Source organism: Catharus ustulatus, chromosome 5 (genome assembly GCF_009819885.2).
Source record: "Catharus ustulatus isolate bCatUst1 chromosome 5, bCatUst1.pri.v2, whole genome shotgun sequence".
Classification (NCBI taxonomy): domain Eukaryota; kingdom Metazoa; phylum Chordata; class Aves; order Passeriformes; family Turdidae; genus Catharus; species Catharus ustulatus.
In genome coordinates this window covers 33,484,274-33,511,067 of record NC_046225.1, presented here as the reverse complement: position 1 = coordinate 33,511,067, position 26,794 = coordinate 33,484,274, and the positions used below count along the sequence as shown (strand labels likewise).

Here is a 26,794-nt window from a genome sequence, read left to right as displayed (position 1 = left end):
AGCGGCGCCACAGCTGATAGGGGCAGGCGCGGCCAGCAGGGCTGCGGTGCTGGGGACAGTGGCACCACAGCTGATAAGGGCAGGCGCGGCCAACGGGGCTACGGTGCTGGAGGCAGTGGGGCAACAGCCCGATAGGGGCCGGCGGGACCGCAGTGCTGGGGGCAGCGGCGCCACAGCTGATAGGGGCAGGCGCGGCCAGTGGGGCTGCGGTGCTGGAGGCAGTGGGGCAACAGCCCGATAGGGGCCGACAGGACCGCAGTGCTGTTGGTAGCGGTGCCACAGCTGATAGGGGCAGGCGCGGCCAGCAGGGCTGCGGCCAGCACGGGCCAGCGGGGGCGGGGCCGCGGTGCTGGAGGCAGCGGCGCCACAGCCCGATAGGGGCCGACGGGACCGCAGTGCACCGAGCCGAGCGAGGGATGGGTGGCAGGGCGGTGGCACCACCGAGCCGAGCAAGGAACGGGCGACAGGGCTACTCCGCGGAGCCGTGAGGGGGAACAGCATGGTGCCACAACGGAGCTGCAAGGTGGAACGGCACGGCAGCGGAGCCGATCCAAGCGAGGGACAGGCGGCAGGGCGGCGGCGCCGCTGAGCCGAAGCAAGGGACGGGCGGCATGGTGGCCGTGCCACTGAGCCGAGCAAGGGACAGGCGGCACAGCAGGAGTGCCGAGCCGAGCAAGGGACGGGTGGCATGGTGGTGGTGCCGAGCCTAGTGAGGGACAGGTGGCATGGCAGGAGCGCCGAGCCGAGCGAGGGAATGGCACGGCAGCTTCGCGGAGCCATAAGGGGGAACAGCACCACGGTAGAATGGAGCCGCAAGGGGGAGGCAGCCCCGCGGCTGCGCCGAGCCGCGCCAGCTGGCACTAGGGGCGGGTGGGAGTGCCAGGGCCCACTCCACGGGGAGGACGCCTGGGGCTGCCTTTGAAAGCCTACGCCGATCTGTGAAAAATGTTTGCAAATTGAGCCCCTGCCAATAAACTCCATGATCGCAGGTTTTCGTTACTAATTCGTTACTTTGTTGCGCGCGGCACGGATCTTCGCGGCAAAAAAAAAGTGCACCTTATAGTCCGGTGCACCTTATCTGATCTACAAAGTTGCAAAATGTGCTGGCTCCCAGGGGGTGCACCTTATAGTCTGGTGCACTTTATGGTCGTGAAATTACTGTACACTTTTCCTTTGTGTGTGTGTTAACCATAGTTTTAAAATAATACAGTAATTTCATGACTATAAGGCTCACCGGATTGTAAGGTGCAGTGTCAGTTAACGGTAAATTTCCAAACTTTTTCCATATATTAGGCGCACCGGATTATAAGGTGCACTATTTTTTTTCAATATTGATCCGTGCGCAACTTTCGCAAACAAACAAATTACAGTAAATTCACGAATACAAGCCGCACGGAGTATAAGCCGCACTTCCGGTGCCTCGACAATGTTGCTGTCTTTGTCAATAAATAAACCGCACCCCGAATATTAGCCGCACTTTCGTTCGTAGCGAGAATCCGTGCGCAGCTTTCACAAACTGGCCAATTAGTAACAGGATCGCGGCATAGCGGGGTTTACTGGCTCGGGGCGGGGCAAGGCAGGCTCGGCCCGCTCATGGTTGCCGACAGGGGTGGATGGCCCGGCTCGGCGCTACGGCCTGGCTGGGCCGGCCGGGCGGTGTTGCTACCGCCGCCGCCACCAGGTTCCCTGCTCCTGTCTGCACTGCCACTGCTGCGTTTGCTTGCCCTGCGGGCGGTGCTGCTGCTGCCGCCGCTGCCAGACTCCCTGGCTCCCCGCTCCCGTCTGCACCGCCGCTGCCATGTTGGCTTGCCCTGGCCGGCACTGCTGGCCACCGCACCGCCGGGCTCCCCCACGCTGCTAGTCCCGGTTCTCCTGGGCTGCCGTGCACTGCCAACCCTGCTTCTACGGGGCGTTTCCCCGCCGCCGGGCAGCCCCGCACCGCCGGGCTTCCTGCTTCCGCTATCCTCTCCTATGCAGTTTGGCTCCCGTGCACTGCCAGCCCTGCTTCTACGGGGCTTTTCCCCGCCACCGGGCAGCCCCGTGCCGCCGGGCTTCCTGCTTCTGCTATCCTCTCCTATGCAGTTTGGCTCCCGTGCACTGCCAGCCCTGCTTCTACGGGGCTTTTCCCCGCCGCCGGGCAGCCCCGCGCCGCCGGGCTTCCTGCTTCTGCTATCCTCTCCTATGCAGTTTGGCTCCCGTGCACTGCCAGCCCTGCTTCTACGAGGCTTTTCCCCGCCGCCGGGCAGCCCCGCGCCGCCGGGCTTCCTGCTTCTGCTATCCTCCCCTATGCAGTCGGGCTCCCGTGCACTGCCAGCCCCGCTTCTGCTGGGCTCCCCCGCCATGCTGGCCCAGGCTCTGCTGCCCTCCCTGCCCCGCCCTGCTGGTTCAGGCTCAGCCGCCCGCCCCCCGCACTGCTGGCCCCACCTCTGCCAGGCTTTCCCACCTCTGCCGGGGCTGGCCAGGCTCCAACTTGGTTTGGGGCTGCCGCGGGCTCTCCCTTCCGTGTTGGCAGCTTTTAGAATATTGTTCATGTATTAACTGCCCTGGAATATTGGCCGCACTTCCGGGTTTCCACCAAAATTTTTATCAAATTGGTGCGGCTTGTATTCGTAAAATTACTGTACTAACGGAATCACGCGATAGCGGGGTTTACTGGCAGGTGCTCAATTTGCAAACATTTTTCATGGATCAGCATAGCCTTTAAACAGAGCCTAAAAAGAATCAAAACACTAGAAAAAATACAAACAAGAACAACATCAACTATGGAAAATCAGTGACAAAACAGACCAAAACTCAGTCTCAGTCTCTTTTCCAGTCACAGACACTCTTCTCCTCCGCACAGTCCCAGTGGAGAGCAGAGCGGGGTAGCCCCTCTCAACGACGGCAGCAGCAGGAGCATGGAGGCGGCAGTGGCAGGGCTGCCCCCCAGACAGCCCCCCCACCCATCCCTTTTGTCTTGAGCAATTTAAAACTAAGGGAACCACCCGGTCAGCTTTCTTAGCATGATAATGGGAAAAATTCTCTACCTCCACCAAGGAAAAGAGTAAAATCCCCACCCAACCCCCAACATCACTTCAACCCATTTTTGCTTGGGAAAGGTGTGGCGCAGTATCAGTTAACGGTAAATTTACAAACTTTGTCCATATATAAGTGCACCGGGTTATAAGGTGCACTTCTGGGTTTTGATCAAATTTTAGGATTTCAGGTATGCCTTATAGTAGTGAAATTACTATAATTAAAAAATCATCCATTATTATGTTTTCAATCTTTCTATATACACTTTTATCAACATGCTTTTTTTTCTATAAAGAGGAAATTATAATGGCAGCTGTAAAATAGTGCTTTTTCACAAGTATGAAAACAAGTCAGCCTTAAACCCCAAAAATTTGGGTTTTGGTTTTGCTAAAATTCTTTGCAGAAACATCAAATTATTCAGCCTACAGAGATTAGCGTAAAGTGAATTTATTGTTACTGTTGTTTGTTTTGTTATTGTATGGTTAGACAAGAGTCACAATTAACACCATGAGGGACCCATGCTGAGCAGTCTGCTCCTGAAGGACTGCACCATTTGGAAGGGACTGATGCTGGAGCAGTTAATAAGGAACTACATCCCAGGGCAGGAACTCATGTTGGAGCAGTTCATGGTGGACTGTCTTCTGTGGGATAGGAAGAGTGAGAGGAGTTCTCCCTCTAAAGAGGAAGGAGTACAAAAGAGAACATGTTGGGATTTTCGAAAAATCAATTTGTTGCTGTTGGCCAGGTTCATTCCCTCTCCCAGTTTGCCCATTTCTGGTTTTGGAGTGTTTTTCAGATTAGTCTGGAGGCAGAGATCACATAGTTAGGTTGCCTGTCTTATGGTAGTATATAAATTCCTAGCTATAATGTCCTGAATCAAGTGTTTATAATAGGGCCTCTGCTCCCCAGTGCCTCTTCCTATGCTCCTCCCTTACTAAAGACCGTTTTAGATGGCTAGGTATGAATACCCTTCCTTCTAGAGTGTAGGCCCACCCTTCTTCATTGTATGTCCCTTCCAGATCTGTGATTAACTTCAGATCCTCCTTTTTATAATTTGGCTTTGTTGTAATTTGGCTTACCTTCAAGAGAAATTTTTCCATCTGGAATTAAAACTCCTTCCATTTTTACCTCTCTTCTGGTTGCTTCTTTTGCTTCTCTGTCCGCCAACTCGTTTCCTTTTTCTAATTCTGAATTTGCATTTTGATGTGCTCTGATGTGCACGATTACAATAATTTCATGACTATAAGGTGTACCGGACTATAAGGCTCACCTCCGCGAGTCAGCAAATTTCGCAACGTTGTACATTATATAAGGCACACCGAACTATAAGGCGCACCTTTTTTTTTTGCAGCGAAGATCCATGACACATGCAACAAAGTAACGAATTAGCAACAGAATCCTGCGATCGTGGAGTTTACTGGCACGTGCTTAATTTGCAAACATTTTTCACAGATTGGTGTAGCCTTTAAACACAGCCCCAAGTGCCCTCCCCATGCGCGGGCCCCAGCATTCCGCCTGCCCTTGGCTGGCGAGGCAGGGCTCGGGGCGGTCGCGGCTCAGGGCAGCCATGGCTCACAACTCAGCGTTGCTGCAGTTCAGGACAGCTCAGGGCCGCCACGGCTCACAGTGGCTTGGGAACACCCGCGACTTGGGACCGTCTGTGGCTCGGTGCAGCTCGAGGCAGCCCGCGGCTCGGGGTGGTGTGGGACTGCCCACAGCTCGGGGCGGCAGGGGCTGCCTGCTCCCTCCCTCCCCATACGGCTCCTGCTGGCCCGTGGCCACCTGGTCCCGCCCACCCCGCGCAGCTCCTGCTGGCCGGGGGCTGCCCGGTCCCGCTCACCCTGCGCGGCTCATGCTGGTCGGGGGCTATCCGGTCCCTCCCACCCCACACAGCTCCTGCTGACCATGGCCTCCCGCTCCCATCCCGCCTTGCAGCTCGGCGCTCCCATGGCACCGCCTCCCCTCGCGGCTCAACTCACAGCTCACACTTCCAGGTTGGCAAATTTCACAACTTTGTACATTATATAAGGCACCCCAGACTATAAGGTGCACTTCCGGGTTCGGACCAAAATTTTAGTTAAAAGGGTGTGCCTTATAGTCGTGAAGTTACTGTGTTATTTTCTTTGGAAGCTGTACTACCTCTAACAACTTCAGAATTTCTTCTGCATATCTAAGGTTTTTCCCTTGGGAGTTCAATAGTCCCCTTCCTTTCCAGATTGCTCTGTGGGCATGCACAACTCCAAAACCATACTTTGAATCTGTTTACATGTTCACGTTCTTACCTTGGGCCAATTCCAAGGTTCAGGTCAAGGTGATTGCTTCTGCCTTTTGTGTAGAGGTATTGATGGGCAATGGCTCTGACTCTGTTACCTCATGGTAGGAGGTGACAGCATACCCTGCATCCTTCTGCCATTCAGGACATAGTTGCTTCCCTCTGTGAACCAGTTCTCTGCATTTTCCATAGGATTATCCTTCAGATCCAGGCAAATTGAGTACGTTGCTTCAACGGTTTCCAAGCAGTCATGGTGTGCTGTGTTTCCACTAAGGAAAGAAGCTGGATTGACAGTGTTAGTGACCACAAACCAACTGCAGCTCCCATTCCTTTGTCCCCCTGCTCTACTGGGGAGGGAGAATATAGAGAATATTGTCAGTGAAGTTAAGCCCTTTGGAAGAAAGGAGCTTTTAATATTTGTGTTTATTTCTTATTTATCTTACTCTTGTCTGATTAGTATTGAATTCAGTTAATTTGTCCTCAGGTTAAGTCTGTTGTGCCCATGACAGTAATTGGTGTGTGATCTCACCCTCACTTTATGTTGGCCCATAAAACTTCCATTATCCAGTCAGGGTCAACCATCCACAGGGAGACATTACTGTACTCCTGAAAATGGGCTCAGGATTAGGAGAATTTTTCTCAGTTGTGCTCAAAGTCAAAATTTTGGAATCTTAAGAGTTATCATAAATAATAGCTCCTGTCTGCATTTTAAATGTAATCATATTAGGGGATACGGAAAACAACATACTTGCTGTAGAAAACAAGGACTCCTGAAGTTAATTTATGTTCAAGTGAATATTGAAGTTCACTTTATAGTGCATCTTAAATTTTACATCTCGTCAATCTTGCTGTGAAATCAGGTCCTTGGATTGCATTTATTATCTCATAGGCCATCCTACCTAATGTAAAATTGAAATGAATCAGTTGGAGATTGGAAATGGTGACAGCAACATTCTAATTTTGTTGCTTTATTTTGGATCAAAAGTCATAAGGTTATTGAATTTGCATCTTGATACAAAGAAACAAATATTCCTCTCCCAAAAAAAAGCACAAAAGTAGTGTTCTTATTAAAAGAAACTAATTCAAATAGTGAGGAAGTTCCAGGTTTTTTTGTTTTGTTTTGTTTTTGTTTGTTTGTTTATTTTAACTTTTGTTTGTTTGGTTTTTTTGTGATTTTGTTTTGTTTTGTTTGTTTGATTGTTTTTTGTTTTGTTTTGTGGGTTGTTTTATTATTTCAAGTATAATATTAATACATTAAACATTGCTAGACTATTTTTTTCTATTGTTTGAACAATTCTAGCATCTGGGTATAATATTTTTCATGGCTTTGTAGTCCAATACAGAATTGTAACTAAAAAAGAATTTTCACTCCAATACACTCTGTAAATGCAATAGGAAAACAGTGGAGTTACATAGCTCCATGCAGGCTAAATTGACACTTTTTTCTAATATAAATTCTTCTCTGTCTTGACTGCTTTAATAGCTGAGTTTGACTCATGTAATGTATTGGTTTCCTAAAATCCTTTATTGACAAATGAGATATGGCTTGATTTTGAAAGGACTTATGAATTTAGCCTGTTAGACCACTCTATTTTTAGAAGTGGGTGCTAACCAGACACAGTGTCTATCTTTCCAAACTTTGAAATGTGAAATAGGCAGAATTATCATCATCATCATCATCTCTGATCAACGTATCTGCAAGGTTTGCAGTAAGGTGAGATGGTTCCTTGAACAGTTTGGTTTGGTTTGTTTTTAAAGCATTTTGACACATTTTAAATTACACAGTAATTTCACGATTATAAACCGCACCATTTTGACTAAAATTTTGGTCTGAACCTGAAGTGCAGCTTATAATCAGGTGCGGCTTACATATGGACAAAGAATGAAAAGTTGCTGTTTTAGTTTGGAGGACAAGTGTCTGCTGAGAAAGGCAGGAATTTCTATTTGAAATGGAGAATGCAAACCCCCTCCCTCCAAATTATTACAATTTTGAAATCAAGGGGCTTTCAGGCAAAGATATGGGAATTAGGAATAACAGTTCTTTACTAGGGAAATTAAAATAGAAATACAGTACTATAAAGAAACAAACTCCAAACCCTGACAAAGTCAGAGTACAACCTGACACCCTGTTAGGCAGGGTGTTGGTAGCAGTCCCATTAAATGGTGGCTGCATCCTCCTGCAGTGACAGATGTGATTCAGTTGGAGCAGTGCTCCTGTAGAAGGTGCAGTTTTCCTCTAAAGGTCCAGTGGAGATGTGGAGAAATCCGGTTTTCCTCTGGAGTCCAGTGGAGAAAGGGGCTCCCTTAGTGGAGCAACTTCCAAATGGGATGAAGTAATTTTATCAGTTATACAGTGGGATTCAATGGGCCATTAGCCGAAATTGACTCTCTGGAGGAAGGATGGGTTGTGAAAAGATAAAGAACAATGCCCTGCCTGGTTTCAATGGATGACTCATTAGCAGAATATCTGCTGTTGAGATAAGGATCACTGCCCCCACCCTCAACAGATGGTGATAGAATAGATACCTTTTATCACACTATGTATTGTAACATGTGGCTTATAATCAGGTGCGGCTTATATATGGGCAAAGAACGACAAGTTGCCAAGACCCGGAAGTGCGGCTTATAATCAGGTGCATCTTATAATTGTGAAATTACTGTAATCCAAAATAATGGAAGATAATTTAATCTTCTGGTTATCCATGAATGTTCAGTTGTTAATGGACTCATTTGTTTATCTATTTTATCTTATGCAAAACCAAACCAGAATTTAATAAAAATTTTGAATCAAATACCAGTGTTTCTATCACTGTAGACTGATTGATTACTGTATGTTGTTTTTGCTGTATTGAAGAGGAGAAAGAGCAGAAGCGTTATGGGTAGGCATGGGAATAAAATGTGTTTTTCCAGTTATTCTACTATGGTGGAACTGCCATTTTATAAACAGTAAGTCTTTTCTTGTTGCCATCAGCAAAAGATGAATAGGCTCTAAAAATGTTTCATCTTGCTCAACAATGAAATTCAAGTTCCTTTTTGATGGAAAGAAGTGTGTGAAGTGAAATAATCTATACTTGATTGGACTTAGAGATGCTTTTTAAAGTTTATTTCTCACACTATTGAACTAAGAAAGTAAAATTTTACAGAAAAGTTGCCTGAATGCAACTTGAATACATAATAATAATACTACTAATAATAAATTAAAAAAAAATTTTCTTCTTCATTTCCCTCCTTTCAATGATCTGTTTTTAGATTCCAAGAAAGAAGTTAGCATCCTTATTTATGAACTACTATCTGTATTTTCAAATAGCTGAATATATTTCTTTCACTTACCAGGTTAACATAGGACAAATGAAAGCACTTTACATTTCTACAAAAACTCATCCTTATTTCTGTGAAAACAAAACAAATACTCCAAAGTTATTTTGGTTTTATTTCTGTATTCATGATAATACTTTTGCATTTTGTGCTAGCCAATACTTTATGGGTCTTATTTGCAGAGGCTCAACTAATACAAATTGCATCTCTCTGTCACAGTTTGTTTCTTAAACTGATCAAATTACTTGGTTGGAATTTTGAATTTTGGATTTTTACCTTCATGACTTCTGATTTTGCATCTAATCAGTGTTGTTATTGAGAGTTATTTGGAGGGCTTGGAACTCAGAGAAGGGAAAATGAGTCTATCTCCTCTTTGTGTTTTTATTCAACTTTGGTTTTAACTACATGTAACTACGGTGTAACTATATGTTACATAGGCAGTAGAAAATTTTGCATGTTGAGTTATAGTTCTATTTATTTTCTGCTGTTTGGGGCATATTATTTAGGTTGCATTATCTTTTCTTATTGTCACTTATATACGGAAAACTAAATGTGCTATATTCAATTCTAGGTCCAAAATAAATATAATAACCCTACATGAAACTTTGAAACTGGGGGAAGTCTTAGCAATTAGTAGTGAGATAAAGCTTACAAACACTGTGATTGTCATACAAACTCTAACATCTTGATCATTCTTAGAAGCCTTTGGTTTCATCATTCCCCATTATATTCTTGCAGGCTATGAAGGAAGCAAGAGCAAGCTTCATTTCTTGGGAAGGTTCGAGGACTGGCGCTAACTGGAAGTAGACACAAAGTATAATGGTGCAGGATTTTGTTTGTGCTCATTATTTTGTCTTAGTTAAGTCCAGAGACACAGGCTCAGAGTGCTGGTGGTTCCAGATTTAGTTCTGAGATGTAGAATTTTATCCAGCCTATGTGGCCCCATACTTATTCTGGTCTTATATTGTGAGCTAGGCATCCATAGCATTATATTTGCAGACACCTAAGGACACATTTACATCTTCTGAGTCAGATTAGGTGTTTCCTCTGCAAATGCAGAATTGGAAAGGAAGGGAAATGTGCCTCTCATTGGAGTGGTTGGCAGAAAGACATCTCATATCTGAGCTATGTAACTTGATTTGTTTGGGATAGTATTGAAGTAATACCTTCAAGTGAAATTGAGTACATGCCTTTGTAGGCCACTAGGTGTGGGTTTAGCAGTTCAGATATCAGTTTACTCGGGGATCTCTCTGTCCTTCTGTGATGCACAAATCTTGTATCTTTACATATATCAAAGGTATCAGACTACTATAGACACCAAATAGAGGAGTGTGTTGCTGCCCTACAGAACTTGGTGGTAAATTATAAAAATATTGATTTAACTAGATTAATGGAAGCTACAGCAAGGAACAATTTACTAAACTTTATTATCAATTTGGTTTCATAATTGATCAATTACAGTAATTTCACGAATACAAGCCGCACCAATTTGACTAAGATTTTGCTCCTAAACCGGAAATACGGCTAATACTCAGGAGCGGCTAATATGTGAATAATTTTCTGACCTTTACAACCTCAGAAGTGCCAACCAGAGTGCCGAGCCGAGCTGCTGCAAAGTCAGCATTTTGCGATTGTTACAAATTGATACTCTGTTGCATGGCGGGTGGAGCCTGGCTGCCTGCAGGCAGCACGGGGGGCGGGGAGAGAGGAGGGAGAACTCCCTCCTTCACCGCAGCCCGGGGGAGAGACGGTAGGGGCCCTGCGCCGCCATTGCCGCGGCTCGGGGAGGAGAGGGGGGACCCGGGCCGCCATTGCTGCGGCTCAGGGAGGCGGCGGGGGACCCGGACCGCCCCTGCCGTGGCTCAGGGAGGCGGCGGGGGACCCGGGCCACCACTGCCGTGGCTCTGGGAGGCAGCGGGGGACCCAGGCCGCCCCTGCCGTGGCTCGGGGAGGCGGCGGGGGACCCGGATTGCCCCTGCCGCGGCTCGGGGAGAAGGCGGGGGACCCAGGCCGCCCCTGCCATGGCTCGGGGAGGCGGCAGGGGACCCGGGCCGCCACTGCTGCAGCTCGGGGAGGCGGCAGGGGGCTCCGTCCCCGCCCTCCGCCGCCGCCGCGGGAGCGGGGGGGGCTCCGTCCCTGCCTGCCACCACAGGGCAGCGCCGGGCCGTGGTGACCGAGCCCAGTGGCAGTGGCGACTGGCCCCCAGTGGCCCTGCCGAGCAGCAGCGCCGGGCTGGGCTACCTGGCCCCGTCAACAGCCCCTAGCAGGCCGAGCCTGCACAGCCTTAGCTGAGCCAGTAAACCCCGCCCTGCCACCGTTCTGTTAGTATTTGGCAACTTTGTTGCACGCGGGTCCTCGCTGCGAACGACAGAGCGGCTTATATTCGGGTGCGGCTTATTTATGGACAAAAAACGAAATATTTGCCAATACCCAGAGATGCGGCTTATACTCAGTGCGGCTTGTATTCATGAATTTACTGTATTTTAACTTATAAAAAGTCATGCTGCTGTGGAAGATGGTGGAACAAGTAATTGAAACCCCCCCCTTATGCAGTCATAATTAATTTGGAGCACAGTTCTCACAATGTCTGGTGTTTGATCTACTTGGTGTTTTATCAAGCACAGAGTGGCACTGCTGTGATAAGGTACTTTCTTTTAGGGAAGACGAGCGCACATTAACTGACTGACCATATTTGCTTTAAAGGAAGGTTTTGTTTGTAGTTGTATTTATGTGGCGTTTTCCCTGGGGAAGTACATAAAGACCATTAATCACAGGCAAGCAAAAAAACACTGACTGATAACACTTCAGGTAAGGTGGATTAATGAAGGATGTGTTATGTTATTTGTGGTCTAGTTTCATAACATCTGCAGATTTTTCATTTTGACTGTCAGAAATCAGATTAAAAGGAATGAAGCAATCTATTCTGATGTGCCATTTATCATTTTTAAAAATATTACCTTTCCCAATCTTCCAAAATTTGTAGTTGTACTGTCTAAATTTCTGAGAGGCTCTGAACTGAGGCTACAGTATGGTGTTTCATAGGAAACAGATAATTGTGCGCTACACCTTTTAGAAATTTAATCTTTTCCAGAAAATGCAAATGCTTCTTCCTTGTTTCAAAGAGTATTAAATTCTGATGGATAAATTTCATTTTTTGGAAAAGACATATTTAATTTGAAATGTAGGTAAGTTTCTAAGTTTTCATTATTTATGGAATTTCACAATGAACCATGAACAGATTTCCTGTATATTTTACCTTTTACCAGTTTATAATATTGAAAGAAAATGCTTCATTATCTTTATGCAAATTCAAATTGAAAATTGTGGGCTTAAATATTTGAGAACCTTGTCTGGTATTAATTTTCAATTTACAAGTTGGAAATAAAATAATCCATTTTTGACTTGTAAGGAACAATCATAAAATTGTGCAGACAATCTTAATCAGGCTTTGACCTTTATAGTAAGTATTTTGTTTCTATGTTGTGACTTGCTAAAAATTTTGCCAGTTTTTCTTCTGCCTCCCTAACAAATCACTGTTTAGTTTAACCAAGAAGCAGAAGGTCTGGGTTTAAAGAATTGGCTTAAGAAACAGTTGCCTTGCATTTTACTCTTCTCCATGGGCACAAATTAATAGATTAATAGAATTTAAAATTTAAGGTGCATTATTGGATCATCTGTGAAACGCAAGTGTGATACCATGATGGTGTGGAGTCTTGTAGATGACTTATCACAGTTGATCTGCACTTCAATTTGCTACAGAAACAGATAATTTTTCAAAATCCAAACACCCATACCCTGAGTTGTACCTGATTCTGAGTTGTATCTTGTGATTGAATATTAGTCTCCCTCTCCAACAGCCAACCAACAACCCAAAAGTTCCACGAAGGTTATTTTTTCTTCTGATCACGTAGTTGATCTGATCCATAGATCCCATTGGAAAATTGGGAGGTGGCTAGATCCTGCAGAGGAGAATTCAAGTTGGAACAACCTTTATAGCAGGAAATCACAGATAATTAAGATTAATCATCATATGAAATCACTTCTGTATCGTCTAAAATCTGTCCTCACAGACTCACAATTTGGAGGGTTTATCAACAGTGAGTGTATTTTCCAAAGAATTCCAAAGTATATCACCAGCATAAAATGTCTGTACAAAAACAAATATTGCATCTTTTATCTGTAGTCAAAATGATAGTTTTACTGTAGACAAAAATTAAATAATTTCCAGGAGGAGAAAATGCACCTGTGTGTAGTATTATTATTTGAAATAGCAGAATCATTCTATTTTTTTTTTAAATTATGATTCTTCTTTTTAAAAATATGTTGCTTTTCATTTATAATTGATCAATTTGAACAGATAACAGATTTTAGTTCCAAGAATGGAAGTTGAGAACACTAATTTTAAATTTAAAATGTGTTGCTATAAAGCCAGGTGCTTTGGGGATTTAAAAAATGTTTTCTTCAACTTTAGGTGTAAAGTTTCATCCTTCTTTGTATATTTGAAGATAGTGAAAGCAAGCATTTAAAACCATGAAACAATTAGAGGAACAATGCTTCCCATACTGAATGTTTGGCATTGAAATTTCAGTGATTGCTAGAGGTTCAAATACACACAATTATGTATTTAGTACTTCTTGCATAACTGTAATGGGTTTAGAGATACTAATTTTTCCCAGACTACCTTTATGTACCAGCTGCAAGATCTACACAATTTCATATTTTCTTAATTCACTTTAATGTGAACTCAATAAAAAGGCTTTTAAAGGATGGAAAGTAGTTAGTAGTAATATTGAGGTAGCATAGTATGTATTTTTAATTGAGAATAGAAAAGGGTGGTTTTGTAGTGATTTTTCTTATCTTTGTAAATGGTTTTCATACTCTCTAATGTACTAACAAGGTGATTATCCTTTATAATGCTTTTATATTATTATGTAGGAGATGACTTCTGATAGCATAAAATGTTTGTCTTTTCCTCTAATGCTCCTGTTATTGCCTATTATTGTTTTAGGTGTTTTGTGTTTACATGAATAGTAACTGAATTAATTCCTTTGCTGAACAACTGAAACACAAAAACCTCTGTATCCCTTTTTATTTCAGAAGATATTCTCTGTTGATACAAATATAGTAACGGTTTCACAGTTATCATAGGAGACTGATAAAGGGTTGGAAGAGTAATTATTTTACCTAGGAATTAACAATAGTTATATTTTTTCTGTGCCTAATATAAAACTGTAAACTGTGCAATATTACAATGAAAAGTTGCATTAGTTTTGGCTCTTTCAGTTATAGAGTAGTACTTCTTGTATATGCCCCATGTAATATGAAAATTCTAAATCACGCTCAGTGTCTTAAAAATTCCTCAACTGGACTCTAAGTAGATGTCTACGACATACATAGACCTAAAACAAAACGGTGCATACATTAAAGAACAATTGTCTGGGATAAGTTCATCAGAGTAAAAAATCTAACATCTATTAATTTTGATCTATTCACAAATTGTATGTGTCCCCACTAAGAAATAGGAGTCTTTTCAGGTCAGTTACTTATATAACAGGTTTTGACAAGGTAATAGTCTTGTCAAAAGCCCGTAAGAACTTGAAAGAGTTAGTAGGGTAGTAAGAGTTTATGAGTATACTAACAATATTTGAAAGTGTCTGCATTTGGTTTCTGTGGTTAGAAATTAATTCTAGGTATATTTTAATGTTTCTTAATCACCATTCCTGTACATATAAAGTAAAATCAGCTTCAAAATTCCCAGTGACTTTAAAGTGCTTCGTTCTATCTTCATTTCACATATATATATATGTTGTGTATATCCAAAAAAACTTCTGTGTAATTTTAGAGAGTCTGTCCTAAAGGTATTAACTTTTAAAAGTGTAATAAATAATGAAAAAGAAACTGGAAATCCCTGACTTTACGCAGTTGCAGTACATTGCCCCTCAGCAACCTTAAAATTATCTATTAAATGATTATTAGAAACAATTAATTATAACAGAGAACTCTAAGAGCTCAAATGTAATTTCATGGTTATGATTTTCTTGTCAGGTAATAAAACGGGATGAGCTTGGCAAGGAACCGTCTGAGTGCTCTGTGTACGATTTGCTGAAATATGATGATTATAATGGTGACAAGCACCTAGCTCTAGAAGAATTCTATAGAGCCTTTCGTAAGTACCAAGACTAGCCTGTTCCTTGGGTCTATTTTCTCTTTCTTGCTTTGCTTATCTAAACAGAAGGTTTTTTTATTTTTGAAGCCTGAAACATCTGGATGCTTTACTTTAATTAGTGCAATTTAATAGTAATGAAAGAGTAGAAAGCATTTTAGCAGAAATAAATGATACCCAGTAGCTTCCAGAATTATGAAGGATTTTGGTAATGGAGAATTCATGGATAATCTTTCTTGATGCCAACATGCATTGATGAGTCTGTGATGTGCACAAGTGGCAAGTAGTATGGTCAAGACATAATCAGTGCAACTGAAATACCTCCCTGCATCCTTTGTTTATGTTGATAAGAGCATTTTTGACAAACCCAGCAACAAATGTGCCACTTCTATTGGGTGCTTTATGGCTTCACAGGACTTGTGGTATAGTTTTATAAGGTATTTGCTCTCTGGATGCCAAAGGGGTCTTAGGACAAATGTATATAGTACAAACAAACATCTTTACCAAACCACAGGGTTAGCAGATGAAAGAAAGTTGTTAAGAGCTTTTATACAGTATGTTAAAGGTAATATCCATATATTTTGTTATATCCAGATAAGAACTGATGATATTTCACTCCTATCTACCTCAAATTTAAGATTCAATCTTGAAATCTGACTTTGGTTTAAAAGTTGTTGCTCTAAACTCAGTAACATGGCAGCACAGAGGATCAAGTTTGTCCTAAATTCTTTTTATAATTACTTATACATTGACTAGTCCATTAATATATCTGCATTTTGAGTAATTGCAGGCTGTTGCTTTACGTCTTCTTGTAGTTTATCTTTGGGCAGAGGAACACTTAGCCACTTTAGGTGATATCAAATGAAAAAGGGAAAAAAACCTGCTTAACATTTTAAACTATAAAGTAGTGAATTGATATTAGAAAAAAAATAGCTGCATGGAAAGCAAGAAGAATAAACATGAAATGAATGATCAAGACAGACTGCCTGAAAGTATCTTAGTTTTGGCCATTGAATTAGATTTTTATTTCTCTGAGAGTCTTTCAGAAAGTGTGATTTTGTGATGCAGGTTAGCTGAACACATTACTGCTCCTAAAAATAACTTGATCCTCCTTCCTAAGGTTATCTGACTGCCTTTTTTGCAGTGTTGTCCTAACAGTCACAGTCTCTCCTCTGAGTCACTTACTAAGTCAGTAGAAAAATATTCATCCTCCACATTCCACCCCAATCTTGTTGTGTGACCTGAACTGATTAAGTGAAGAGTCAGACTCATGTAAAATAACTCATGTAAAATAAGTGTGAGCAGCCAAGAAATAAGGTGGAGGAAGAAAATGGGAGATTTTAGGACACTGTGTGATAAATTAATTCATCTGCAATAGCAAAACACTAAATACCTTAATTTCTTTTTAAAGGTTATCATTCAAATTTGGCCTACAAAAATGTAAAGATTTATATAGCATCTATAGAAACACACTAATTAGCTATGATTATATGGCTAGGTGTACTTCTAGATCGTGATTAGGCCCATAGATGTAGAAATTGATATAGAAGAATTTATCATATACAGCAATCAAAGAAGGTTAAAGACACTTTTAAAACATTAGCATGATTTTTGCAAACACTGTATTAGTGGAAACACAACATTGTTCTTCCAAATAAGACTTTGATACGTCTCTGAGGGACTATTTTCTACAGTTGTAAAACTGCAGACATGAGAATAGCTTTTTGCTATATATATTTTAATGGACTTTTGAATAATGAAAATAATTTCCATATGGTACATTAAGCATTGCCTTTATACGAATGTTAATGAAAACATTAGATTATGTAAGGTTAGGGATCATTTAGGTTTCTTTGTTGCAGTAGAGTAGTGGAGAAGACCCTATTTAAAACTATAAGACTATCTTGGAAGATGATTTCTAGAGTACGATTTGTTCTACTATGTCATTAACAAAACTTAGATGTATTCGTTACATATTGAAAAAAAAGCCAAACTAAAACCAGCTACTACTTCATTGTATGGAGTGTGCCCAGAAAACCAAAGAAATGCAAAGAAATGTGACATAATATTAGACCCTGTAATGAAGATAAAACAAAACTCTTGAAGTAAATTTGAGGATTAACTATAGTTCCACTTTGTTTTATTTCAAAAGAGTTTGAATTCCGTAAGTTTGACCTATCTCACCAGGACTAAGAAAAATTATATAATGCTATAGAAGTATAGTAAGCTAAGCAAAACCAACACAAACCGAATGTGGCACCTAGTCACCCTACTAGTGCTCTCATGGGTAGGCAAGATGACACAAAGCTGAAACCAAGCTCTCCAAACAAGCCATGCCAACCCAAGGTAAAGCAAATGTGACAACCCCTGAGGCCTGTGTTGTTTGCCTATGGCAAAGCTTGTGAGATGTTACTAGTAATGCCAAGTCAGGATTTACCAGTATACAGAGGATTAATATAGACATGGAATCAAATCCATGCATGGAAATGTATACGAGAAGCTCACAACACATCTTCCACACACTATTCCACAAAAAATATCTCTTCAATTAAGCACCCACATACAAAATATTTAAACATTTTAATTTTCTTCAATAAAGTAGCATAGAAAGTTGCAAAGATTTATTCCAAATAGAAATAAACCTGGGGTTTTCTCTAAGTGCTTAATATTTTCAAGTTTACATTCTATTTTATTATATCATAATGATTTATTCTTTTTCTTGTTGTGTTACATTGTAATTATATGTTGTAACTTTAAAATTGGAAAAGATAATTTTTTACTGGCTCAGACACTTTCAAATATCTAGAACAAATAGAAAGCAAAACAGGAAAAGTTTTTTTCCAAATTATCTAATCTATCTTATCTAACTATCTAATGAGTGCAAGATTATAACTGGGTGATGGTATTTGAAGGGGATTGTCCTCTAAAATTACAGTGTTATTTGTCCTCTAAAATTACAGTGTTATTTGTTATTTTCAGACATTTAAAAGACTTAGCCATTAATTTAAATGAAAAAATGCTTCTAGAATTTTTGTCCTCTTGCACAATCCCATCAATTGAACTTGACAGTTTGTTTTTCATGTTTTTTTTCATTCCTTTATATCTATCATTTTAATGTACATATAGAACCTAATCTCAGTTTAATACCTGCTATTCCCAGTGGAATTGCTTCTATCCCTAATTGTAGCGAAGGGGTGGATTTGAGAAATGTCAAGTTCTTACTGAAGTTTGTGGAACCGCTAAAATATGTGTGACTTTTATTCACTCAAAATGGCAGTGAAGAAAATTTGGCTTTGCAGTGATGGAGGAATTGATCCTATTCAAAGCTTCCACACGGAATTCAAAGGAATTGGGTTTTTTTCCTTTGTTATTTATGTAACAGAAATTGGAGTCATATGAACACAGAAGTGCTATTGCAGGGTAGTAGAGGTTGGGTAGGGTGTTAGGGGTCACAGCACCAGTTTTTATACATGGTAACACCACAAGGGTTCTTTCAAGTTGATTTGTACCTAACACTGCTAAAATATAAAATGTACAATACTTAACAAAATATCCTTTAAGTAATATTTGAATTTGATCAACATTAAAGAGGTCTGATTTTCTAATTTTAATTGTCCATCAGCATTCTTTATTAAGTATAGAAGAACTTTTGAAAAAATAATGAAAAGGCTGGAGAAATGTGAGAAAATGCATAAGTGAAATTTTGTGTCCTCAGCCTTGGCCTAAAAAGGGGATAGTGATAATCAAGTATACTACTAGTGTGCACTTTTCCAGCTGTGATTTCAAATAGTATTTAAAGATACTTAGGTAAGATTTTGAACACAGATAGGATTAAAAATCATCTTCACGATGGTGTTGAGCAAATGACTCCATTATACAGTTTGTTTTTAAAGAATTAGGCAATCACATTTTATTTAAATATAAATTCCTATATTTAAAATTAATTATCAGTCTTGTTTCATTAGCATTTGCAGGTAGGATTTTTTTTCATTGGCATACTCAATTAGAAATTTTCCTCACAAATACCAGCAATTCCATTTTTAACTCCAGCAGTAGAAAAGGAATCACCTTAAAAGATGAAGTATAGGCTGTTTTAAAGGTATTAATATGCACATAATTTTATATTTTTACATACATACATACACATACATGCTTGCTTGTATTCCATGATTTACTTTCAGTCTCATTTTATCTGACAAAATGGATACACATTAGACTGGACAGCTAAATATAAATAACTATGTGAAATGGAATAAAAAAATCCTTCCCCCCTTGAGAAGGTCAGATACTGAGGCAATAACTAACAAAGAAAATGTGAGAGAGGGTGCTCTCAGCCTTCAGCTTTTCTGCCAAGCTTCACAGAATGTTGCAAGCAGATGAAGATGCTTACTAGCTTCTGTAAAGTTTTACCTGTTGGCAAGACCACTGCAGTTTTCTGGGTATGGGCTGTTTTCACTCATATCATGAGGGATAATTTTTAGTGCTGTAGCATCTATCTCCTAATTATTTGTCTGCTATATTCCAGAGAAGTTTAACTAGATCAATAGTTTATACAGAGAGGAACCTGAAAAATGACTTCCTCTAACACAAGTATATAAAGCAGAAAGTTTAGCTAGATTTTTGAGCTTCAGACTGAGGGAATCAGCTGTTTCAGTCCTCCACTGCTTTGGCCATGCCATGTAAAATTATATCCTAAAAGTGATCCAGTTCCATCTTAGTGGGTTTTTTTTTGCTTTTCTGCATTCCTTCCTCAGACAGTCCCAAGCTAAAGGACTTTTTACCATCACTTTTTTTTTTTAGATGGGGAAGGATATATTTAATTGTTTCTGAAAGGGCAGGCAAAATCCTAAGATAAAGGAGTTGAACAAAAGCTAAAAAGGGTGTAGAATACAGTTTATATGTTCTATGAAGTAAACCTCAACAACTGTGCGTCCTTTATTTTTCAAGGGTTTTCTTTCTTTGGTTAGTGTCTCCTGTGGTATCATGTTGTCTCCTTTTGTTTTTCTTCTAGTAGTCTTTTCTAAAATAAATAATCTTACTTGTTTTCCTCCCATATAAAATAAAATTTCAAAAGCAGATACTTCAAGTGGTCTTCATGGTGGGCTGTAATATCTCATGGCATAGGACAAGCAAATAAATAGTACAGTAATTTCACGAGTATTTCACGCACTGGAGTATAAGGTGCACTTCTCGGTGTTGGCAAATTTCTGAACTTTGTCCATATATAATGCGCACCAGTGTATAAGGTGCACCTTTTTTTTTTTTTGCAGGATCTACATGCAACAAAGTAACGAATTATTAATGGAATCGTGCAATCGCGGGGTTTACTGGTTCGCCTTGGGGCTGGGTGGCCCCACTTGGCACTGCTGCCAGGGCCAGGTGGACTCGGCTCGGCACTGCCGCCAGGGCCGGGACCAGGCAGGCTGGGCTGGGCTCGGCTCTGCCCTGCCGCCGCTGCGGCCGGGCTCGGCTCGGCTCGACTCAGCGCTGCCCTGCTGCTGCCGCCGGGGCTGGGCTCAGCTTGGCACTGCCACCAGGGCACAGCAGGCTCAGCTTGGCTTGGGGCTGCTGCGGGCTCGCACTTCTGGGTTGGCAAATTTCCGAACTTTGTCCATATATAAGGCGCATCGGGGTATAAGGCGCACTTCCGGGTCCGGACCATCATTTTAGTCAAAAGGGTGCACCTTATACACGTGAAATTACTGTAATAAATTATTCTGTTTGATCACCCAGCAGATGTATACGTAGGCACTTCTTTTGTAATTTCAGTAGAAGGAATGATGTTAACTAACTAATAACATTTATGAATAAAACCGAATGCAACTAACATAAACTCCAAATCTATTGTACATAATTGAACTAACTGCTCTATGTAACAATTGACATCCTGGTTAAAATGAAGGAGAAAAAATAGCAATGTCTCTCAGAACTGATTTGTGAGTAGAATTATTCTGAATGTTGTCTTATGCTCAAAAAAAAAAACCACAGGAGGGCTGTGAGCACTAAGGATTTGACTGTAAAATTTACCCCATGACATACAAGAATGTTTGGGAACTATCCAGGAAAGACAAAATATGACCTAATCAGTCATTTTTCTATTAACGATGCTTTGTAGTTTTGCTGGAATTACTTGAGCTTTCAGGCATCACTTGACACTGTTAACAATATCTAATCTGTTGCGCAGCTGTTATTTGGGATCTTGTATGTTCACACTGTACATACTTATGCTGTATATATTTAAAAGTACACCCTCAGTTTTGAAATGACATTCAGGTTGCAGATATCAAAGTTGTGTTTCAAGCAGTCCTTGTTTCTGAAGTATTTGTATGTTGTCATTTATATACCTCCTGTAACAGCAGATATTATGGAAGTTTTTGATCTGGTTCAAAATGACAGAACTTGCTTTGGGCTCACCTTTTAGGAGAAAGTTTGAGGCCAGTGACTAATATGATTGTCAAAATTAATGCTTTGTAGAGTCTTGAATCATGTGGAAAGGAAGCAGACAGATGTTCCTGTAAATACAATGGTCATTATAAACACATATGCTTAGTTATTGCCTTCTCTCAGTCCTGAAAAAGTATTCTAAAATATTACTACTTTAATTATAATACCTCTATTTCTATTTTAAATTGTCAAATGCAATGATTACAGATACATGTTCAGAAACTCTTTTTTTGAAATGTGAATCTTTGTTTCTGAAGCAAAATGGACCAGGATTAAAAAACAAATAAACAAACAACCCTACAAGAAAATCTAAATTTTAAATGACCTATACTAAATTACTCAATGAAGTAAACAAGTCTTCCCACTGGGTTCCTTAAGTTACCATGAAGTACACAAAGGCTATCTCAAAAAAAACCTTACGTAATTTATATTTCAAATTAATTCATTATGAAGTCCCAAATATTGTATTTAGTGTGTAATCTGAGTCAGAGCATTATGACTGTGATGAGTCTTCAATAATAAAACACGTTAACAGATACTAGAGGAAACATTTTCTGAGGGAGGAAGAGGTATTATTCTGTCTCCTGCTACTATTAATTCCTTTTTAGCAACAACTTGAGTGTATTAGATGGTTCCAGAGGGTGTTATATTTCACCACTAGCCTCTAAACATACCAGTTAACATCATACTAAGCAGAAGCTATTGGACTTCATGGTATTTTTTTTTTGCTCAGCTTGATCTATCTCTCAAATTCTTACCTGTGCTGTATGTATTTTCAGTCTAGAGATCCTCAGCTGGAAGAAAATGCACTCTCTTCTATTGGATGGGCAGAACTTTAAACTGATTATCAGAAACAAGGAAATATCTAAGGTTTTAAAATACTGTTTCACAGATTGAGATAGTGGGCCTGATTTTTCTCACATGCCACTAAGTAAATTCATTTTGATACCAAATGATTTTTCTTCATGTTTTGGGGGAATCAAATAACAAATTTATGGCCACCATAGGTTTGCATTAACAAATTAAAAAAAAAAAAGTTTCACAGGCTTATTTGATGTCACACTGAAGAAACAAAGAGATTTTGTTCTTTGAACCTTGAGCTCTGCTGATCTCTAATCCTATCAGTGCATTTACCTGGAAACTTTTGCCTGCTTTGGTGATGTAAGTTACTAGAGATAGCACTATGAAATACAGGATTGAAGAGGATGAGGACTGGAACAAAACACCTTAGTTGTAGTAGCTTTATTTCAGACAAGAGGTTTGGTAGAGACTGACTTGCATGACATTTGTTGCTGGCTCGAAATGCCAGAGAGTGAAGTCTTATATGTCTTTCAGTGAGCTTATTCTGTAGAATGTCACAGAATGGTGAGGAAAAAGTAAACACCAAACAATTACACATATTTGGCTACAGTTAGCAAAGTACCTCAGTAATCGATCTATTGTTTATATCTCAGGAATCAGTTATCTGTGGTGAGTTATATTATTGTTGCTAATATTTTTATTACATTGTGAATTATGAGAATATTTTCATCTCTGCAGAACAGTGTACCTGTAAGATTAGGCTATGACTGATGTTTCAATGTTCACAAAAACCTTTATGTAGATATATTAAGACAATTTCAAGGAAAATTTAAAATAATAATTTATAATTAGTTTCCTTTACCAACTATTTTAAAGGAAGCTCTCTTTCTTCTTAATGGAGGTGAGGTGAAGAGAAGAAATGTGTTATCAGAACATAAGGAATAATGACTGGGCATTAAAGGAGACAATCATCAGCAAATCCACAAGCAAGAACATTAAATATCTCTACTTGAAGGCAGAATTACTCATCTGGAATTATCATGAATATTAATAGCTCATAAAGTATTATTTATTAAGAAAGCCATTTGATTAATCTATTCACTGTTTTGCTCCCTGTTGCCTACTGGTGCTTTTTAAATATCAAGAACTGATGTTCATTTAGGCAAGTGTTGCTTAGTAATTTCATTCAGAACTTTTTGCGGCTTGTTTTTTTTGTTTTTAATTTGTTGATTTATTGTTTGGGTTTTTTTTTCTTTTGTTTGTTTGTTTTTGTTTGATTTTGGTGGTAATTTGAGGTCTGGTTTGGGTTTTTTGCTAACTCTTCTACTCTGCTTTCTTTAAGTTTTTTTCTTGCATTTGGGAAAATAAAAGTTTGCAAAAATCATTGGATGAGTGTAGAAGGTTTTTTGTGAGCTTTTCTCACTAGACCTTTGAGAAAAGTGCATTACATGGCATTGTGAAGTTTTTTGTTAAATACCCTCAAATATCCATTACATACCGTAACGAGAAATTGGCTCAAAAATATCTGCATTACAAAGAAATATATTGGAGAAAAAACCCTTCTAGTTCCCTTCATTGTTCATGTGGAATAGGTTCCAGTAAAGTTTTCTTACTTCAGGAAATTTCATTCTTATCTTAATTTATCAAAATAATAGGACAGTTCAAAATTTTACTGTAGCATTTCTCTATGGCTTTTGAGTTTGGTATATTTTTTTGCTCTTTAATATAGTGATTCCATAGTGTGAGCGGTTTATTATGTTGTATACTTTCACAGTTTACAGCTATCCTAGTACATATGTATTTTTGCTAACTGCGAAGGAAATATTTTATAGAATATGTCAAAGAAGATTTGGATAAAATAATTTCAATGTTAAAATTGTCAATTTATTACATTTTAAATAAAAATAAATTGATCTTGGCATCCCAAAAGCATTTGAAAATACATTCACTTCAAAAAATATGTTAAGGTTTGGTTTAAAAATATTGTTCTTTAACACATCTATTAATCTTATTGATCTAGTTTGTAACAGTTGCTAGTGCATATATTAGAAAATGCTTATTGTTTTAGTACATTCACAAAGTGCTTGGATACAAGGATTCCATCATAATAAACTGTTATCTCTGACTAGTATTTAGCTTCATTTTCTGATGTTATATACTAACTGAAGGAAAATATAATTATATGTTGTTATATTTACTCAGGAATTTAGGATCAATTCAATCTCCTAGTGATAGAACTACTTGGTATGTTTGAAGATATACATGAAAAGCGTTTTTATTTTAAATTTTATTTGTTGTTTTTTAAAATTTTATTTCAATAAGTCTTAATCTCTTGTCATCGAGCATTTACCTGGTTCTAATGTACTGTTACTGCTAAGAATATTTATATGTGTATGGAGTTAAGGAGTGTGTCACGCCAGAATTTAGGCTGCTAAAACTTGGTAAAAATATTGACAACTGTATGGGTAGAGCAGAAAGAGTTACGCTACTTTAGTGATTTCAGTTACGCTACTTTAGTGATCTGTGATATTGTAAACTGTGAGACTAATTGCTTCTCACCACTCCTAGCTTTCCAAATCTTCAGAAATAAGCATGTCTTAATTGCATATAGTATTATATATGTATTCATTAAAGAGTTACATGCGAGCTGAATTCAGTATGAATATTCATATATGTATGGGTTGCATATATTTGATTAAATTGTCTATCATGAAAATAAATTGTCTCACTACACACCCTCTAGATACTGCAGCCCTTAATTTAGCTGGATGAATATTATCTGAGATGTGTGGATGTGATGCACTGGGACATGGTTTAGTGTGGACTCCTCAGTACCGAATTTGTATTAATCGTTTGTATTAATTTTTTTTTTTTGGGGGTAAGAAAGGAAAGGAACTAGTTACGGAATTAATTCCCTGTAATGACCTTGGCAGCTTCTTTAAACCTGACAAAAACCAATCAGTGTCCGATTTTTAATATTGACACATTGTTACACCAATGCAAAAGTTAATGTGCCTTTATGTACACACATGAGTAGATGAACAAACTCTGGGGAGTTCTCTTTCTTCCTACCACCTGAGTATAGGTAACAAGGCCGGCTGGATGGGAGGGCCGGACCAGGCCCGCACGGCCCGCGGAGGCTGGGGTCGAGCCAGGCACCATTTTGGCAGCGCCAGCCGCGCCAGGTTTCCCTCCCACCGTGGCTAGGCAGGCCCGTGGCTCAGCTGGAATGCTGCTGCTGAGTCACACCAGGAACCGCAGGGCCCTGAGAGCGACTCCGGGCAGGCCGGTCCACCCTGGTGCAGCCTGTGCAGTCCGGCATGGGCTAAGTCAGCCCCCCCGGGAATGGAATGCTGCCAGAGCAACCACCGTTTCTGGCTGAGTCCTTGCTATCCTGTGCCAGCCCCAGTGTGGCTGCTGAAAGACTCTATCTTAAATAGCCCTGGGCTGCCACCCGGCAGGGATCACATGAACATCTGCAGGCCCAGCCAAGATACTAACTTGTTCACTGCACCGATGAGACTTGCAGACCTTTTATTCTCTCTCTTGAGTGAAAGAAAAGGACAGAGATGAGGACATGCACAGAGACAGCATGGAGATATTGAGGTCAGACAAGAAGGGTTAGGTCTTTCATGGGCAGAGACAAGAAGATGTCTTGGACTGAAATACTCTTGTAAACTGTGGAAAAGATACGATTGATAAATCAGACTCTCTTTTTTCCCCTGTAACTCACAGAAATGCATATGGGGTGGTGGAGCATTCGTATTGTAAACATGGGCAAAGGCATTTGTGCTGTATTAAGCAGATATTGAAGCAGATGTGATCTCATGAGAAGTTTGACCAGAGAGAGAGAAGAGTGTGATGTCCTGTGCCCCCAGGGATGAAGAGAAGATCTCTGTTCCCAGAACTGAAAGTTAATTCAGTTAGAAGAAGAGAACTTTGCTCTGAACCGCTTATCCTTAAAATAAAACCCCATAAGTTGACATGGTCCTTGATAACAGTTGTGGGGAAAACTGTCAGTCAAGGGAAGAGACTTTTACACAGTGGTCAGGTTTCCATTCTCCTGGGCAGCTGATTTGCTGTGGTGTTGAAGCCAGGAGAGAACTGTTTTCACGTGGAGAAGTCTCCATAAGCTAAAGAGAGAGTTCTTTCCCTAAGTAAATTAGAGAAAGACTATTTTAGAGGTGGTAAACTGACTGATTTGTTTCTGTACGTTGTCAGAAAAAAGGGTGGGGGGAGGAGAAGTGCTCTGAAAGCTTTATTCGGATTCTTCTTATTATTTTTTCTTTTAGTTTCTATTAATAAAATATTTCTTTATACTCTTCAATGTTTAAGCATGCTTTGCTCCTCCTCCTAATCCTATCTCACAGCATGAAATGCGTTAATAATTCTAGTGGATGCACTGGCAATTTATCCACTGCTAAACCCACCACAGAAATGATGATTTTATAGGTTTTTTCTAATCTAAATTATTCTGTAATATTATCTACAGCCTAAAAATATCTTTGCAATTTTCCAAATGTATTATGGATGATGTTGGGTATTAAAAAAACCCAAATTTGCTGTTGGATATTAAAAAAGCCCAATCTTCTCCCCAACCTCCAACAAGAATACCTGAACATTTTCTACCAAAGGAAATGAGGAAACAGGTTAACAAAATATCCCTGTATCTGTGTTATATACAGAATTAAATTGCCAGTAGATTCTCAAGCTGTTTTTCTAAACACATCATGCTCACAGAGAGTCAAATCTTAAGTTAGCAAATTATTTATATGGAAATGCAA

The 26,794-nt window shown here is 40.1% G+C and overlaps 1 protein-coding gene across 2 annotated transcripts in view; it reads left to right on the top strand.

The window, feature by feature from the left end:
* Nucleotides 1-26,794, top strand: part of FSTL5 (follistatin like 5) — a 316,275-nt gene that overhangs the window by 172,163 nt on the left and 117,318 nt on the right. For both annotated transcript variants that reach the window (XM_033060226.2, XM_033060225.2), the window contains exon 6: nt 14,648-14,768. In XM_033060226.2, coding sequence (XP_032916117.1) covers nt 14,648-14,768 — 121 coding nt within the window. The remainder of the gene's footprint in view (nt 1-14,647; nt 14,769-26,794) is intronic.